At 41.1% G+C, this 19,375-nt stretch overlaps 2 protein-coding genes across 3 annotated transcripts in view; one reads left to right on the forward strand and one right to left on the reverse strand.

Annotated features, from left to right (window-relative positions):
• Positions 1 to 331: 331 nt before the first annotated feature.
• On the reverse strand, positions 332 to 9,963 carry LOC118416062 (uncharacterized protein C7orf26 homolog). Of its 2 annotated transcripts, none has more exons than XM_035821119.1 (3): positions 9,696 to 9,963; positions 4,726 to 4,868; positions 332 to 2,608 (listed from the first exon to the last, which is right to left on the reverse strand). In XM_035821119.1, the coding sequence occupies exons 1-3, from the start codon at positions 9,871 to 9,873 to the stop codon at positions 1,850 to 1,852; spliced, it is 1,080 nt and encodes a 359-aa protein (XP_035677012.1). In that variant the 5' UTR covers positions 9,874 to 9,963; the 3' UTR covers positions 332 to 1,849. The 2 variants fall into 2 exon arrangements, with proteins under 2 accessions (XP_035677012.1, XP_035677011.1); XM_035821118.1 differs by having other exon boundaries at positions 332 to 2,614.
• A 225-nt stretch (positions 9,964 to 10,188) lies between these two features.
• LOC118416228 (voltage-dependent calcium channel subunit alpha-2/delta-2-like) overlaps positions 10,189 to 19,375 on the forward strand; it is a gene marked incomplete in the record, with an annotated part of 67,733 nt that continues 58,546 nt past the window's right edge. The window contains 2 exon segments of the mRNA XM_035821312.1: positions 10,189 to 10,395; positions 16,318 to 16,396. Of these exon segments, the coding sequence (XP_035677205.1) occupies positions 10,196 to 10,395; positions 16,318 to 16,396 (279 nt within the window).

Genomic DNA, 19,375 nt, shown 5'->3' on the forward strand with positions numbered 1-19,375 from the left:
GGTGATGGGTAGTATCTTCGTCATGTAGGATATGGTAGAAACCTCAAGTCCACTTAAAGGTATCATCCATCATACCCTATGGGGGCTTGACTGAGAGGAATTTTGCAAAGATGGAGTGAATGCTGTGCTGTTGCTACTTCCACCCACTAGGGTCATCCTGAGGCTGTAAAAGACTTGACTGATAACAGCTTCAACAGGTTTTTCTGTTGAGGTTTTTGAATCATGACAGCACAGGATGTAATGTTAAAGTGAGGCCCAATGTAGTATATATGCGCACTTGGCAGGATCCTGCGATCTTCTGACCCTATCCAAGTTCTGTATAACATCCTTGCCCTATCAAACAACCTGTATGAAGCATTTATACATGTATATGTAGCTCACAGAAGAGAATACCATGGGAAGACAGAAAAATGTGCTCATAACAATTACACTTGACCTATGGTGCATTCAAATACAACGACGATGAAAATAACAACAAAATCATCAGTACATTTTTAGTACATTGTACTTTAGTAGTGACAACCCCTGCATATCAAGGAAAACCTAGGGAAGATGTAAGGGTTAGACAAATAATATAACAGACGTATAGTTTACCTTGCGTATCTCATTACCTGGATGTCTAATCTTCCTTGACGTGTTAAACTACTAACGTTACATCAACTTTTACAAAGCACTACTAAATCAGTGCCACAATCCCAATGATTTATAGCCAACACAGATATTTCCACGCATCTATCTTTGCACTGCTGGGTCAGAGGAGACATCCAATATGTCATCATCACCTGCGGAGCTACTGGTTCTATCTGACTCTTCTGCCCAGATATCAGCCCTGTTACTCGATACATGAAAAATTGTCCTGATCTGAGGGCTACTTCTGTAATCAATAGCACAATGGATAGCACAGAGGTCCAGTTTAATGTCTGTTGTTGGTATTATCTATTCTAACAGCTGTCCAGTTAATCAATTGTCCTATTGTTGTACTGACAGAAGTAAGATAGATAAGAACAGTGAATACATGGTAGGGCATGTATCAAGGTTGTATGTTACAGGCATGGGAAGGGTTTTCCGATAGTTCATACAATGATGAGGATTTATCGGCACAATTTTCGCACCAAATGAGGACATTGATCACCGACAGACAAACATATCGGTGTCTGGTGCCTTGGAAGGGCAAGTTGTAGCATCATCAATCAGAGCAAGGAAATTGGACAGTTCTGAATGTTGCTACTGTAAATCTATCATTTCTAGCATTATCAGGAACTTAGTTACTAGTAAGCTGACAAAGGAGTTTTTCACAGTGTTTGGTGTTTGCAGTTCAAACAATTCCATAACATAGTTGTAATACAATGAAACACACATTTGTAATGTTATAATTTTTATGATTCTAAAGTGGAGAGGCGCAAACCATTGAAATACAATCACGGCAAACATTTCAAGATTTTCCGTATTCAAGGAGAAAAATCTGGTGATCTTTGAGCACTACATGAAATTTTCCATTTAAACTATATCTGTTTTCATGTACTATTAAAGACCATACAAACATTTGTTCAAAAATCCATTGTTTGAAGCTGACTGATAACACGATATGTTCAAGTCTATAAATTATTGCAGTGCATTTTGTCTGTTTGTAAATATTAAACAGAAATTCGTTGTAACAGATGAAGCAACCTATCAAAAAGTCTTCAATATGTTCTTTCTATACATCCTCTCCCTATTGCCCCAACCTCCTAAGCTGTCCCCATACCTCCTTCCCTCAACCCTTCCATGCCCCCCCAGCCCTGCCCAAATCCTTTCCCCTCATCATGATCAGATCTCCCCATAAACCCCTCCCCTCCCACTCCCATACCCCTCAGCCCTCCCCACCATAACTCAGTATGAGTGACAGGAGTCTGTTCTCCGGCAGCTGTCCATAAAGCCCAGCCACCTGCTTCCTGTTCAGCTGGGTGGAGCCCGTTGCCATGGCAACCTGCATGACCTGAGCTAACCTCTCCACAGCCAGCTGCACGGCGTCCCCCTGGCCTTCAGACGTTTGGACGAGCGCGCGCAAGTCTGACACCATCTCCTCTACGGCGGACACCGGTAAGAGTTTTGCGTTCGGAGCAACATTCTGCGCGGTGAGAAGCGACTGCAGTATGCCAAGATGCAGTTTGGAATATATCATAGCTTCCTCTTGCGTACTCTCTGGATTTCGGACCAACGGTGATTTTACGCACCAGTGGCAGAGACCGGGGATAGGTGTGACGGGCACCGCCCCCTTGGTGTCCTTCAAACTGGCGAGGCAGATGCGGGGGTTACCAGCAACCCACTCTGCTATGACCTCCAGGAGTGAGGGAGGGGGGTGACTGGAGGAAGCAGCGTCCGGTTTCAGCTGGTACAAACTGGTTACGATGGTGACAAACTGGCAGGCGAAGCTGGGCGAGGTTTTGTCGACCCTCTGAAGGGTGTCGAGTGTCCCCGGCATGAGCATGCAGTAGTCCTGTATGATGGAGGTCAGCAGGGTCAGGACAGGTGGGGTAGAAGCGCCCTCTTGCAGGATCCAGTAGGCAGTGCAGTCCAGCACCATCTCGTGCTGTGTGGCGATGCACATGGACACCAGCTTTCCTAACAACTTCACCTGGAGGAAAGAAAAGGAGTCAGTGTCAGTCCATTTCTGTCAAATGTACACTTAGTCTAGTCACTATGTGAGCCACCAACCAAACTATCATGACGATTGCAGGTCGTAATACAGTAGTAAGCACTTGCAGTTCCACAACAAAATACTACGGTAAGGGACCGTACGGCATTTAGCGAGGGGGGAGGGCCGGTCGCCAGGGGGGGGAGGGCCAAGCAAAAAAATATTTTGCCAGGGGGAGGGCCTAGCAATTTTTTTTTTACTTGGGGGGAGGGCCAAGCAAAAAAAAATAGCTTGGTCTGCCAGCAAAATATGTCCCTTAAAATCCAAGAAACGGCGTTTCAGAGGGTCAAGATTTCAAATTTTTTCTGGACCTCTGCCAGGGATCGCCCGAGGTTGGCGCTCGGGATACAGTGAAAATGCGAAAGGGAGGGGGCGGGGCTTATGCATGACGCCCTCGAAAAACTTCTTCACGTACAGAAATGTTATTAAACTCTAGATTAGTCTGCCAGCAAAATTTACCCCTGTCTTATTGCCCTCAAAATGTAAGAAATGGCGTTTCAGAGCTCGAGGGTAGATATTTGCAAATTTCCCTGGATCCCTTTTGACGTGACTGGCCTCGCGCCTTTGATGACCGACATCGTGATAATGTGTTTGGGGGGGATTTAATTTTGTATTTCTAAATTGAAATGCTATTAAAGTTAGCTTTGTTTGTCAGCAAAATATCTCCTCAAACTGAAGGAAATAGCTTTTTAAGAGGGTCAAGATTTCAAAATTCTCCCGGACCTACCTTGCGATTCTTCGTGCCTTTGGCGCCGAACATGGTGTTCGGAACGTCGTTCTCAAAAACTTGAAACCCTCGTATTTTTTTTTATAGAAATGTCATCTAACCAGCAAATTTTCCCATAAAAAAGCAATGCAGGAAATAGTGGCAAAAAAAGCGTGGCATTTCTAAAAGATTTCCTGCAAGTCTGCGGTCTCACGCCCGCCGGCGGCTAGAGAGAGGCGACCGGTCTTACCCCGCCGTGGGAAAATCAGCGTCACGCGTCGGCGCCCCCCTCCCCACTACAGTTTTGGAAGTCGAATCGTGCTGTCGTTTTGGTTTTCATTTTTTCCCCCCGATTTACCGTAAGTTATTACCACCACAGAACCAAGAAAAAGTCCAAAATATATGTAAATTGAAAATAGTTTCCGTCAAGCCGCTCAGGCCCGCGAGCTTGCAATACGTAAATTTAGGGAGCGGTGCGCCCGCCGCTTCGTGGCGCAAATCTACTAGAAATCCAGGTACAAATGCTTTTTAGGTGTTGTTTTAATATCAAAACAATGAAATAGCTTCTATAAAGCAAATATTTATGCCTCTATGAAGCAGATATTTATCCCTCTATTAAGCAGATATTTTGAGCCATTCTGTTTTCCTTTTTTACTAGGGGTGAGAGATCTGCTTCTCGATGAAAATCATGAAAAAGTATGACGCAAAGCACATTTCCAAATGCGGGAGCGCAGTGTTTTATTGGCGTCTTGAATATTATTTTTCAAAGTTGATAGGAGGGGGGAGGGCCAAGCAAAAATATTTTGTCTTGGGGGGAGGGCCTAGCAAAAAAAAATTTACCTGGGGGGAGGGCCATGCAAAAATGTTTTGACCCGACCCTCTGGCGACCGGCCCTCCCCCCTCACTAAACGCCGTACGGTCCCTAATCTAGTTCATCCCCTTTGTTGAGTCCAACAGTTAAACCAACATTCCACACAAAAAATCCAGACCATTTTTAGACAACCAAACTACATGTACATGTACACATGTACAATCAAAGAAAGACACATGGACACAAATGTACAAGCCAATTGAATTGCAGAAGGTTTGTGTCTGAAATTGCTACTCTTATTCTGTAATTGTTTTATTTCCAATTCTTTTACAGTTACCTCTGCATTACAAAATCATTTCATAGTAAATGTGTATTTCCAATCGCTACTAGTAATTTGTATTACAGTAAAAGTACTGCAATCTAATGTTTCACCATAGACATGATGAAAACCTTTGGCTCCTTCCCCAATGCTAGATAAAGTTCCAGTGAAAAGTAAAATTGATGAATGTACAGTACAGAATGTCTAGACTATACCTTATGGTCCGTTAGTCTGTCTGCCCCTCCCCGTGTGCCAAACAGCACCATGAAGACTTGTCTGGCCAGGCCCACATTCGTCTTGGCTCCAAAGTAGTCGGACAGAATCTGGAGAAGCTGCAGCTCCTGAAGTGCATTCAGACCTACATGAAGAGAACAATTACTATGTATCACTTGTTTCAACATTGATATCGAAGCATTGCTATTTAACGTAATGCCCTTAGTATCTCCACATTAACATTCTGTTAACAGATTAAGGGTTACGTTCATGTAAATATGTACTAGTATACTAAATATTGTACCCTGTGTTCAGTTCATTAATATACTTGTGTTTGTACATTATACTAATATTCTGATTACAATATGGCATTCAAAATCAGTGTCCTGATGTAATTTTTAAACTGAATTTGTTTGATCACTTCAGCCAAACTCTAATACAAAAAAGGGAAAAAATGTAACGGCCTAAATGTAGCGGCCTTTAAAAAGCCTGAGTACCATCTTCCGAAATACAACTCATAGCTCAATCTTTTTCTTTTCTTAGAGTCCATTCCAAGACACCGTGCGGATGTTTGTTGCCATTGTTTAGAATTGATTTTAAAGTTTTGTAGTAATATGTCTGGGACATTTGATACTTTAGAAATATTTTCAACACTGTTTCAACTTTATAAATATTTCCCCAGTCCTGTAAAACTTTGGAAACATTCATGATGTGGAATTGAATACTTCTAATGGTTTCTAAATAATGATAACAGCTTTCTACCATTATTTACCATTTTCTACCATTTTTTGTAACATTTTGTAAATGGGTCAGTGGGCTTGGAAGATATATAGTAATTCACACATCCTTGCTAAGTATGGTTGGGTGACATGCAACAATGACCCACCACAAAGGACCTACCAGTGCCCAGCAGTGAAATCTAAAAATATGCTGAGGCAACAATAGGGCTTAGTTTTATGGGGGCAATAATCTAATTTAACCATTTGGCAAAGTTTACAAATATTTGTAAATATTTGTAAATGTCAAAGAATCACACAGAGGTTTCACAATTATTCTAAATAAAGACATTTTGTACAGTTACTTTCAAACTGTTTCTAAAATATTGAAAGGAATTCAAATAGATGAATATTTTCTTAGTCAATTTTTTGAAAAAAAGTTAGTTATTGTGGGTTAGATATTCTTTTATTCAAAATAATTCAAACTTATTACAAATATCACCTAAAAACCCTCATGGTGACTTGGAATGGACTCTACCACAAAATAAAATCAAGGAAAAAAGCAGCTGAGCCAGCATTTTTCATAAAGTACCTGAAAACACCACATGTGTTTCTTAGGCCTAACACCAACAGTGGATGGTAGTCTAGATCTAGAGTGAGCTGCTGAATTATCCATCCCTGTCCTGCCAACTACCATGCACCATCCGTCATAGTTTACTGCGTCTTTACCCAGGCTTTATTGTATTTGCCCGGAGTCAAATTTAAGGCCCAGAATCCAGGAGTGATCCGTCACAACGCCCCCTCCTGGGACTAACGAGAAGTGCAATACATCAGCCCACATCAAGACGATATCACTTGGCTCTTCAACTTTTCCAGACGATGTAGAGGGGCCACCGAAGGTGGCATACAGCAGTGGATAACAAACTTTTTAAAACCATGTATCAATTTTGTTTCTTGTTTTCTGTACTTTTGCAGCAAAATCATGGAGCAAGTGTAAGGAATAAAAAGAAATACCCATCCTTAATTATATGAATTATTACACTGAGTTACTTCTTTTCCTTTCTGATCTAAAAAAAAAAGCCTTCGATGATGGCCGCGTGGCGTGTTGGTACACCCGATCCCTCGATCTCGGAAGTTAAGCGACGCGCGGTCCGGATAGTGCTTGGATGGGAGACCAACCAAGGATGTCCGGATTGCTGTAGCCTCACAAAGTTTTCCACGAAATCGTCTTCCGGGAGGGACGTAAAACGGGGGTCCCGTGCTCGAGGAGGTGCCTCGACCACGTTAAACAGCCTCATTACTCATACTTTGGGTACCTACTGGCTGGCAAAATACACCAGATGATTATTATTATTATCATTATTATTATGAGCATGTTCTGGTTCTGATGCAATCAGAAAATTCGTCATTAAACTGTCAACAATTCTAACTTTAACCAGTCAAATTTGTCAATGATATTGTACTGTATTTGGTCAAGGATCAATAAAACATCCTTTATTTGGCACACTTTTTGACAAAAATTGATGAATGCCTGGAAGCAATGTTTTTGGCTATCAATCACACAACTTGAAGTCAAGTGCAGCACTTAGCAGCAAGCATAACAAATTATATTGACTAAGTCGCAGTAAATTACACAGTTCTGGCACACGCAGTCGGTCTGGAACTGGCTACAGAACTCTGATAAGACATAACAACTAGCTCACTAGTAGAAGAATGAAATTAGTCTTAAGGGTTGTAATTTCTTATGATTCACGTCATCATGAGAAACGTCAAGGTAGCATTCAACCTCGACATTTGTCATTTATGGACGTACAACTCATTTAATATTCATGACCTTCTTTGTAATCGTATCAAACTTGTCTATCATTTAATTTTCTGATTGGTATCATTTCATTGATATCTTCCATACGTAGACATCAAAACAATCTGTTACCATAGCAACAAAGCTTTGGAAATACATGAAGGGGCCTGGACATTGTCTTTTAAGATTATCATCGAATCCTGAAAACTGTCTAAGGGTTTGAAAAATGGCATTTCAAATTTTTCCAAATACCAAAATGTGAGTTCTTTTTTTCCATGTACCCGGTATGTAACATGTATGAATATATACTTATAGCAACATGTTCCATGGATAACTTGGCCAGGTTGCTAAGTCGTCTGAAACTGAAGTTCAACCACAAGCAACAAGGGCATGAGAGAAAACTGTGGTTATTGGCTCATCTCCAAGCAGATTCCTCCGGTGGCATAAAACAGAGCTGGGGAAGGACTTCAGCCGGCAGAGGGGTAAAATTGGCCACCGCGGAATCTGCAACAGAACGGACGGGTCAAAAGCAATTATCAGGCAATCAAACTGCGTTAGGAAGAAGGTGCTAATTACTCCGGGCGTGCAGGGCCAGGGATCCCGTCTCGGGTCGGCTGCAAGAGTTCATTGTGTTTTCTGTGGCATTTGGGGATTTTTTTTTTGTTTCTTTGGTGTCAATAACCAAGGAGCAATAACTGACTACGTACTGGAGGAAAACAAAACGTCCGACTGAGCACGATGCGACAGGACGCAAGTGCAATGGGGATGGGGGGCGCTGACGTTGATTTACCCAACATTTCACGAAGCTACGGCGCCCGTCTGTTTGTAGTCTGAGATCGTCGCCGGTCGCCGTTGAAAATAATTCAAATCGGCTTCGCTGCAAATACACATGCTGATTATGTGGATATCTTTCCAAAATTTCAAGTTCTGTCTACATTTTTACGGCACGCCGATTTCTGGCGTCAAAAGTTACGAGCGTGCCGGTCCTTGAACCGAATCCAAGCGTATTTGAACGGTAAAGATTCAAAGTTGCAGACAAGAAAAAATGACAAAGGAAGTGTTTAGTTACAACACAGCTTTTATTGCGAGATATATACAAGTAACAACTAGTAAATATAGTATTAATTTTATTTGTGTACAACTGATAATTTCATATGTCGATACGTTGTCTTCGTGCGCTGTGATGCGGTCTGCTCCAGCGATCTCGGGGGGAAGCCCCCGCTGTGAACTGGCGCGGCTCGCCGAGTTCGTCCCAGATACGGGCTCGGAAGGGTTGTAAAACGATAATCCCGGCCAAATTTAGCCAATTTGCACGTTGGAGGTAAGTGGACACTAGGAGGAGCAGAAACATGTTTCTGAAAAGATCGCTCCTCCCGCTGCCTTTGACCCGTCCGTTCTGTTGCAGATTCCGCGGTGGCCAATTTTACCCCTCTGCCGGCTGAAGTCCTTCCCCAGCTTATGTTACTGTTTTATGCCACCGGAGGAATCTGCTTGGAGATTAGTTATTGGCGCTTGAGATATTAATTTGAATGACCTTTGATTTTGTGAAGAAACAGATTGGTACAGCAGGAAATACATACATTGTAGTACAGTTTTTCTGCTTACCACAGTAGCTGACTAAACAACATTTTAGCATTTGTTGCATTTAAGAACTCAATTGATTTGTACACGATTGTATAACAATGAAGCACAGCGATATAATACTAGTAATTGTAATGTGACATTCGAAATCTTGTGGGGTGTTAGAGGGACTTGAGAGAGCTATGGTGACATTTGTGATGGCTTATCTTGGTGTAAGCGGGACTTGTACAAATAGTGGTGACATTTGGAAGATTTGTGCAGGTGTTAGGGGGACTTGTAAAAGTAGTGGTGACATTTAGATGACTTGTGTGGGTGTTAGGTAGACTTGCACAAATACATGTAGCAGTGATATTCCAAAGATTTGAGGACACGAAATTACAACATAAAGGAAAAGCAATGCACTCGATGATGATGAGGGAATGGCCTAAGAAGTCCAAGTTAAACTTTAATATTTATTACCTTACTCAAGGGCAAGCATTAACGTTACAGAGCCCTAAAACTTATACATGTAGTAAAGGAGCATTTCTGATAGCCTCAAGACAGTCAAGTGTAACGTTACTTAGTAAAGGGCCTGTCATCCTGCAAGGGGTGGAACAGGGTACAAAGCTAGACTTTGATCTGAGAGGTGCCCAGGCAATGTGTAAACCTTTGATTTGATGCACTAAAAGAGGCAACTTTTAAATGAAAATTTAACTATCCACCCATAATCTGACACGCATATCTTATCTGACGTTACTAGTCCAGTAAGACACTGTGATTGGACAGCCATAATGCCTGTCTGATTGCGGCGTGTTTTTTAAGTCCCCGGAAAATAAAACCACCGCGAACATTTCCCATGTTACAGTATCCATAACCTAGGGACAGTTCATCATACCCGTGTGGTGGGGGAGGGCGTCAGGCGGCCTGAAGTGTACGAACTCCTCCACCAGCGCTCCCAGGTTCGTCCCTGCCTCCCCGCCCGAGCACGACGCCTCAACGTGCTCCAGAACCCTCCTGGTCGCCTGCGGAAATCCCTCGTACGCCAGAGAGTCTCGCAAACTCGGCATTTTCATTTAGATAACGTTAAACAACGCGTGTATCTAATTCCACGGCACATGCATCATTTGGAAAGAAAAAGATAACGGACCGTTGCAAAGTAACGCCAAAGTAGGGGTGACTTAAATCTCAAAATATATTTTAGCACAGAATTAGACAATAATAACATATCTAAAGACCTTCTCAATTTAAATAACATTTTTTTGAAGTGATAATAATATTTAATTATGTATTGTGTTTTTATTTCACATAAATGATGAGAAAATAAAGGTCTTGAGTACCTGAGAAAAATATAGACTAGTCCAATTTGACCTGCGCTCTTTAACCTTTACCCCTCAAATGGCGGGTAATCAAAATTCAGGAAAGCGTGACAAATGTTGCCAAACCGGTTCTTCAGTCGTCTGCACTAACTATGCGCCGTACACTGGGCAAAAAATGGCGCCGTGTGGCAGATTAGCAGGCTGGGCTTTACTGGCGCTGACAGCCGCGGTGATTCTGAGCGAGGCGGCCGCCAAACGACCCTTCCCACAGCTCCGAGAGTGAGTAGAACGGTTATCGGACGACGTTTTTGTTTTGCCTCAGCTTTTTTGGCGGCCGGGGATTTTTTTTTGTAGCGATGGTATGTCGTCTGCAAGTCGCGAAGGGGCGTCTGTAAGGTTCTTGCTTAAGGCGTTTGTGTTTCTTAAGATAATTTCTCAGAATTTTCTGATGGAAATTCTTTCCAAGTGGTCTGTTATCCTAGGTAGAATGGTTTATCGGACGACGGTTTTCCCCTCTCGTCAAAATTTTGTTGCTTCTTGGCGGCCGGGATTTGGCGATGCTGTCGTCTGCAAGGAGTCTTCGGAAGTCGCCGAAGAGGGCGTCTAATATAAGACTTTCGATCGTTGAATGTGTCGCGTATTAAGAAGGTTCTTTTGGTTTAATTTCCCGGAATCATTTATAAGTCGGTTTCTTATCCCTTTTTGACAAAAGTCCGAGGGGAAAATCGACCGCGCGCGGCTGAATTTTGGTTAAAAATCCAAGGCCGTAGCCAGCTGATTGAAGGTTTTGCTAGAAGCAACGTTGTGCGGTGTGCAAACTAACTGTCAGTCCTAAGAGCTTTAGAAATCTCGGGGCGTACCTTCAGACTTAGCCGCTAAAATTTGCCAAAAATGTGTTGTCAATAACCACAATTCGGTTGCCAATTGTTTGTATGCAAGATTTTTTTGCTGCAATTCTGTTCGAACTTTTTTTTCCTCAGTGAACTTTGAAGCCCCTAATCCTTACAACACGTGAACCCTCGGGCGATTTGAACGAGAGAAAAACAAAACACAAAAAAAACCTGCCGAATTCTCTTCAAACTAGTGGAAAAAGAATGCTATTATTTGTAATTCATAACGGGTCTTTAGGCTGGTGTTAAATCAATGAGCTTTTATGATAAAACCTTCAGGTTAAATTGATCAATTTCTCTTTCTCTTCTTCGTCGTAAATTATGTCAGATGAGGTGGCAGTTTTCAGGGCGTTTTTCCTGCATATTTGCGTTATGTAACACTGTGGAAATGGGTGGATTTTTCTGTGATTTTTGGGTGCTTTGTATAGCTATATATTTTTCCTATTGAACTTTGAAGTGAGTATTTTTTTCCCAGTCATCAGCAAGAGTTCTCAGACTCTTGGGCAAAACACAGTCCTGATTACCAATTAGAAAAGCAGTTGACAGCATTTAATAGCGATACATAAATAGATGTACATGTACTATATCATATGCCATTCAAATCATACACTGTTTTGGGGAAAACAGTTCTAGGAAGGTAATGAAAAATGGCAATGAAAAATGGAATTTATGTTGTTTATTATTCCTGATAGAACAAAACAAATAGCTGTATTAGAACTGAAAGAGATAAGGAACACACCATGTAGAATCAATATTGTGTGGGGGTGGCACTTGGCTTTTGCAGAAATGAAAGCAAAACAAACAAAAAATAGTAACTGCAGACATTTACTGCAAATTGGACAGCCCAGTTTCCAAGTTAAAAAGAGTAACGTTAATACATTTTTCTTGTATAGAAATTGCTGTGCATGAATTCCAGATGTCATCATTGGTTTGTCGCTTGAACTGTCTTCACATCTAGCATATATAGGGTTGAATCACTAACAGGATGAATTGCCACCTTGTCATGCCCTATTTCTTGTGTCATATTTCATTTCTAAACACTCACTAAACCGTCACTTTGTAAATTTCGTTTTAAAGCAAAAAGATCAGATATGTTCAAACAATTGAATATGAATTAAACCACACAGACAGAGAGAAATCAGATGTCCACTTGGCTGTAGAGGCCAAAGCCGCGTCCAATCTCGGTGCGCTCACGACAACGATCCAGTTTATCACCACCCCATATCGGGCACTTATCCAGCTGAACACTTGCAATCGATCAGTCGGGAGACTATCTTCGCTTCCCATCAGGGATTGACGGCAAGCGTAAAAGACACCTCTTTTTATGGTCTGTATTTACCGATGGTAAAATGGGTATAAAACGTCTGAGCTCACCCTCTGCATAAGTAACACTGTGTATGAAAAAATTATAAAAAGCATGAAGAGTTAAGTAACGTATTTTTGCTTTCACAGCAACTTGGCATAATGGATTTTTCTATCACAGCTGGCAGACTAGCTATAGGTATGGCTTGATGTGGTTCGATCAGATACTGTTCAATGCAGCTTGGCTGAAATCTTGGTGTTGTCATCTCCCTTTACAGCCATCGTTAATCAACATATTCACCTATTCAGTCGACGCGGGCAGCATTTCTGCAAAATACAAGTCACATGCACTCCATCAAACTACCCTCTCCCCGCGAGCACACAAAGGGCATATAATTAACTTAACTATCCTTAAGAGAAATTGATTGCCAAGATGCGGTCCGCCGGCTTTATCGGGCGCTGCTAGCAATATTAGCTAAATATAGCCGGTCAGATTACGGCTGCCCGTCCCTGAGAGTGGGGATACAGCAAGAGAGGAATTGTTTGTGACAAGGCTATTGATTCGTTTGAATCTGGAAACCGCAAAATAATGATTGGGACTGATATTGAAGATGAAATTTTTTGCATGAGCAGCAAGAATGGAGGAGATATTGATGATTGGATGTCATTAGCTAAGCACACCTGGTGTTGGGTTCACAGATACGGAGCTGCTCTGTTAGCCTTACCCTTCAGCCTGCTAGGGCATAGGGAAAAAGGTTGTGTTGCCTGTTTCAGTCCTGAAAAAATTAGGGTTGGTTGATAGGGATTATCTTTTTTTCTTGTAATTTCTTTTTAGGCTAGCCAAAACTCTAGTGATACATATAACATTACAGTTGAAGACAGTAAATTGAAGTGCATGATGACACTTGTCTTTTAATGTCAAAATTTAATTTTGTGCCTAATAGATACATTTTACCTTCATTAGATAGGACAAGCAGTGTTTTTTTTTACATCAATAGGAAGCAGGCTTACAAAAATTCTAACAGGAAGCTATGTGACTCCACTGCCCACCTCCCAATAAAGTCTACTTTGGGGTCGGCAGTTTTTTCTAGGGTAGGTAAGTTAGTAGGGAAACAGGAAACCCAACATTTTTTTTCCTTAGGCCTTAGGACCAAATCGGTATAACTGTTAGTTTAAACACATATGGTGAAGTTCAAATAAATAAACTGTATTGGATATCGGGTTAGGCAGTAGGGAGAAAGTTAAAGCAACTGTCTAAAGTACTTTGTTAGCAAGGTTTAAGTTTCATCCAGGCCGCAAAGTCCATTGATCTGGTTTCGGAGTGTTTTTTTATCGCCGCAAGAGTTGTAAAGCCAAAGGGAACAGGGATATATTGACAATCCCATTTTACTGTCTTTCTCGGTTGAGGTATTACACAGCCTAGACTGTTAGTAACTTATTTCCTCTGAGGGCAAAATGTTCTTGAGTGCTTTGAATTTTTTTAGGAAATAAATTTCAAATAATGCGCTTGAAGGAGTTATGAGCACATGCATACAAATTACTAGTACAGACTTCACATTCAATAATTCCACAACTGATGGAGGTGACCCAGGGCTTGAAATTCATTTTTGGGATTAGGTGCACTGGTGCACCCAGCTTGAAAAATTGGGTGCACCAAAAAGTTTTTGGGTGCACCACTTAGATATAAGTTCAATGTCAGAAAAACCGAATGACAAAACTTAGTTACAAAAAAATTGCTATCAAATTCTTAAACATTAGTAACATGACAGACATTTTTATTATCTTTCTAACACTTAAATGTCAAGAATATGATGTATACTAGTATACTTTGATATCTTAACATACACAAACCCATGAGAATATTTGGGTGCACCCTGTGCAGAAAATAATTAGGTGCACAGCTCCAATTTTGGGTGCACCTGGGTGCACATGCACCCAGTATTTCGAGCCCTGTGAACACATGCATACATAATATAGACTTCACATTCAATAACTCCACAACTGATGGAGGTGACCCAATGTCATCTGGTACATTTCATACATTAAATTTCATTAAACCTGAGTGGTTCTTTTCCCATTGATTGACACAGACAATTGAAAATCATTTCTGTAGCAACCAACTGTCTACACATAGACCAGATTTTATTTGTCCGCTGAGTGGTCTGCTTGGGCCATTTTGACTCCACGCTATCGTTAGTGTTTGAACAATGGGACCAATTTACATTAGAGTAAGTTAACGTTCAGCCATGGCTCCCAACCCCAGGTTAAAACGACAGCTTGGCTCTCAGTAAAATCAATGACAGACAAATGGCAAGCTTTAAAAAATGCTGAATTCACCTCTCATGATGATAAAACTTCATTTAAATGTCATCCTGTTCTTACTAAGTCTTGTTTTTTTAAGATTTCAATTCAGAATCTTTGAGTTTGAGCCTTGGTCAATTTACACTAAAGTCAGTTGCGGCTAGGGAACAATTGTATGCCAAAAATAGACCTTGGTAACTCAAGGATTTGCAATTCTTAGCTATTGGCAGGCGCATAAGCAGTAGATATTCAGGTGTTGAGTCATTGATTTTTGCCCTTTCCCGTGTTTGTATCTTACATTCCTCTCCTGTTAGTACCCTGTGATGTACATGCACATTTTCACGGAGGCGTCGGCCCTGCACAAACCTTACACGGCGCCCTCGCCACCCCGTGTGAAAGGTTCATCAATTTTCCTCCATGGCAGGTCGGAGGCTTGAAATATCGGGTGCAAATGCACCTTAGGCCACACACATTCAGTTTGTCGGGTGTCAGATTTTTCAAAGGGAAAATGTAGCAAGAAGACTTCATACAACTAAAGCCTTGAAAGGATTACTAAGGGAGAGAAAACTTGTATATGACTGTATGCACCCCATAAAAGTGAGCAGCACCTAGGCACAGACCTGCCCTTCAGGCCTTCGTCATTACCTTAACTTTAAGATCTAAGAACCAACAAATTGAATTGGGGTGGCCTTACTAGTAAGTACACTCCAAATGTGACTGTGGGTGCTCCTAAGTGCACACAGATAATTGTGCAGGTTTATAAATGTGCTTTTGATATAATAGCTGTAAAGAACTGCTTTAGGTGTACAGCATATTCTTGACCAAGTCCTAAATTTTTAGGTTAGATAGAATGCCCCATGCACCTAAATTGTCAAAAATGAATGTCGAAGCTGCAGCGCTAGTGCGTCAGACACTGACTGATATTAGTATGATATTTAGTATGTATAACAGAGCAATTAATCTCAGACTAGAAGTCTTTTCCCTTATTTTCTACTCCATTAAGTTTTCCAATCAGTGACTCGGAGTATCAAAATTCGAATAGGAGCAACATGGTACTGACAAGCTTTTAGAATCCTTTTATTGTAAATAGACGTGGAGTTAGATGAGTATGTGTGTGACGTGGATTTCCTTTTTGCTCCATTCGTGTTTTGGCCTTGTGCTTTTGACTTCTAAAGGCATGAAGACAGTCCATTAGGGACTGAGGTACTTTGCGGAGTGGGAGGGATGAGCCATTATCTATGGGCTCCTGGGGAGAATCATTAATAGTGGGCCAATTGGGGATAGGGAGGGATGTACTGGTATACGTCATGTATGTGTGTTAAACAATTATAGGGTACAGTATAATGAATTCATACATTCTTTAACTTGTTCCTTTATCAATTCATTCATTCATTTATTTGACATTCACCTGTTTCTTCATCCATCCATCCATTCATTCAGTCATTTATTCATCCATTGTGGTGTCATGATTTTGTGGTGGAGAGCGATCCCTGCAAAAAACACAAAAATAAAACCCACACAATCATTTTAAGGTAGTCAATTACACGCCATACAAGTTCACATCTATTCCAATTAACGACTTCCAGGTTCAGCCATTCAACATGGCTGACAATATCTCATAGCCACTTGAGTGCAAAAAACATTCTCTAAAGACTAACATGTCAATCATAACTTAGTTTAATGCTGATTTCAACTGTGTTCTTTGCAGTGTCCGAGAGTGGGCCAGAGTACTTGCCACGGACTTGAAGGCGATGGTGGACACTGCCAAGTTCGACGAGCTTTCAACTGTAAGACACAATTCCCTTTCCTACCACGATTCTTTTCTTAAAGATAATCACTGTCAAAGAATTTCGATTATGTTTTTCTATCGTGTAATTAATAGGGCAACAAGTAGTAAGTCCACATTTACCACAAAATGCAGATTATTTTTCCCTGTAGCCTTTTGTCTACCTACTTGCACATAATACCAGACCATAGGCTTGCCCTATACTATAGTATTGAATGAGTGTGATAAAAAAAAGACATCCACTTGTTTTTTGTGAGTTCCAATATTTAAGGAATCCTCTTGTGGCTTGTTTCTACGCCATTGTAACTGCTCAGAGTATGAAATAATGATGCAATTTCGAGAATATAGTGCCAGTAGATGTTAATATCATACAGATTGCCTTACACGGAATATTTCCACATCTAATATTGCTTAGGTTGCCTTTAAAGGAGACTGTTGATTATGTTTTTATGATGCATGAATCGATATAGGAGAAAAACCATTTAAATTGTTATTGTTATTCTGCTGAGTAAGTATAAGGTATATTTGCTGACCAAAGAAGTCTTGGAGAATGGCGGGGAGATTCAGTTGATATCATGGGATAGTGGCAGGACTAGGAGGGAGTGATCATTACTGATATATTGTGGTAGTTGATTCAACAGATTTTTTATGGAAGAAAAATAATGGTGATTCAAATGATATTCTATAACATCGCTCCAGTTGTTGAACCAGTTGTTACTCTAGCAAGGTATAGAGGATAAATGGTAACACAGTTAAAAGTATTTTTCCATCATGTTTCAATACTTCAATGAACTTAAGACACTAATAAGATACACATTATACGAATTGCATGAGGAACTTGATACTGATGATAGATTTTGTAAATGGTCATACTTCCGGTTATGTATCCTCTGTCATAAAAGGTAGTGGGTGCTATCTTACACCTCTAACTTTTAACATTCCATCCTGTAAGTTGGTTGTCTAACCAACTTTTGTAATCACGGTGTATTTTTTCAATAATGTTGCAATATTGATTTAGTTTTTACATTCACAACTTTGTAATTTCTCCCCAGAAATTTCTATACATGCCCTGTGTAATCCAACAAAGAGTTCAGACCATGGCTACAGCATGCTATTCATACATGTATAACGATCACTCAATGCACATTCATCCAATTTCTTTTGCAAATATGCCATGCCATGGCCCTGCCTTCAATCTATCTGCAGTTCCAATGATTGAATGTAATGAAAAAGCCTGGTCAAGATTGCCCTAATTAAGTGCCTCCTTTCATGGCAAGTCTATTCACCACCCCCGTGTTGAAATGTGAGGCTGCAGGTTGTATTCTTCATGTCTATGCGCAATGCCGCAGAGTTACTCTAATACCTGATTTTTTTCACCATCCTTTTATGTTCACAGTTGTCACGTTGACGCCTGTAAAGTGAACTTATCGTTACGGATAACAAATGATGCGTTGACCCATTTTCGCGCACCTTCCGCCACCGCGAACATTTAGTCCGGAGAACAAGCTCAAGTTTCTCAGACCATGAAAGTTTGGTAGCGCGAAGACAAAGGGAATTACAGTACTGCCGTTTTGGATGAAGTCCAAGTCTATGAGTGAAATGCCTCACCCGGGCACCCTTGATAATGAATAGACTTTGGTCATTACCAGATAAATGGGACCACCTGGGTCACTTGTGCGATCATTTGACGGTAGGATTATCACGTAACGTCCTCGGCCTTTCAAGAAGTCCAAATATTTCAGACGGATCTTCTTCGCAATCTCTACTTGCAGTAACTGTAGATTCAGTTATTTCGTGGAGATTTAGTTAGTAAGATTGCAGCAGGAGTGGAATGTAAATTTTAGGGGCGTGGAATCAAAACTGTTGAACAAGAACAAAAAACATCTTTCTATGAAAAATTTGCAAGGGGGACGACATCGTCATGATTTCTTTGTGTGAAAAATTTGAAAGGGGGACAATTGTGGGGGGAAGTGGAGTGACCAAAGGGGGGCTTGGTGCGTAAGTGGGGTCGTCCCCCCACACCTTCCATGTTGTGGAGTTTTGGAGAGCGTTAAATGTTCCTGACGGGCAAAATTACTGTCAGACCATCACAGCTGAAGAGGGTGGCCACATGTGACCCAATAATATCACTGGTCAATCAGAATTTCATGCTTGTCAGAGAATCTGCTCCCCAGGGTAAGGGCGTGCATGGTTAGGGCATGAGGCTGCAATGCCTAGTCTCTACCAGACTACACTGACCATTGTAGGGAGAATAATTTGCCAGGGGATTTTTAGCTACCAGAGGAGTTGGTCAGCCACAGCCGGAGGGAAAATATGAGTCTTAATGTGGACTGACTCCCCTGGCCATTTTTTTGCCGAATACTTCGATCCCCGTAACCCCATAGGAAGGCCTGTTGGAGGCTATGCAGTGCCCCTCTTCCCCTCTTTAGAGGAAGCCCCCATGTTCGTTGTGCAGAGGCACTGTGAAACGCATAAAGATGAAAATACTGCAAACCTTTTGATAATTACAGTATGAATTGCAGACCATTTCCTATATTAAGAATGGCTGTGAGGCCTGGGCATTACTTTTTAAGTATAGCCGCAATTATAGAAAAAATATAGGATTATACATTGCAGTGATGAGATTTACCATTATTGAAGAACAATTATTGGACAGGTGGGGTTTCAGCATTCCATTCAACCAAATGCAATAAATAAATGAAAGGCCTCAGATGCCCTTTCCTTAAGTGCTGTAATCAATAGCAATGATGTAAAAGTAAAGGGTATAAGGGAGCATTTTTAAGTGGCCAATCACAAGTCATGATATAGGTGGGTGTAGGTCATTGATTCAGTGCTCGGTGATATTCATCGTCTCTGTGCCTTCTAGTCGCTAAGTTCAAATTAAAGGTACACGTAGGTTGTACAGAGAACTGTGAACTTGATCTTGAATAAATTCTAGCTTGTATATCTGGGAAAACATTGTATGTTAAGTAAGATGCTT

The sequence above is a fragment of the Branchiostoma floridae genome, chromosome 5, assembly GCF_000003815.2.
Source record: "Branchiostoma floridae strain S238N-H82 chromosome 5, Bfl_VNyyK, whole genome shotgun sequence".
In the NCBI taxonomy this organism is placed as follows: Eukaryota; Metazoa; Chordata; class Leptocardii; order Amphioxiformes; family Branchiostomatidae; genus Branchiostoma; species Branchiostoma floridae.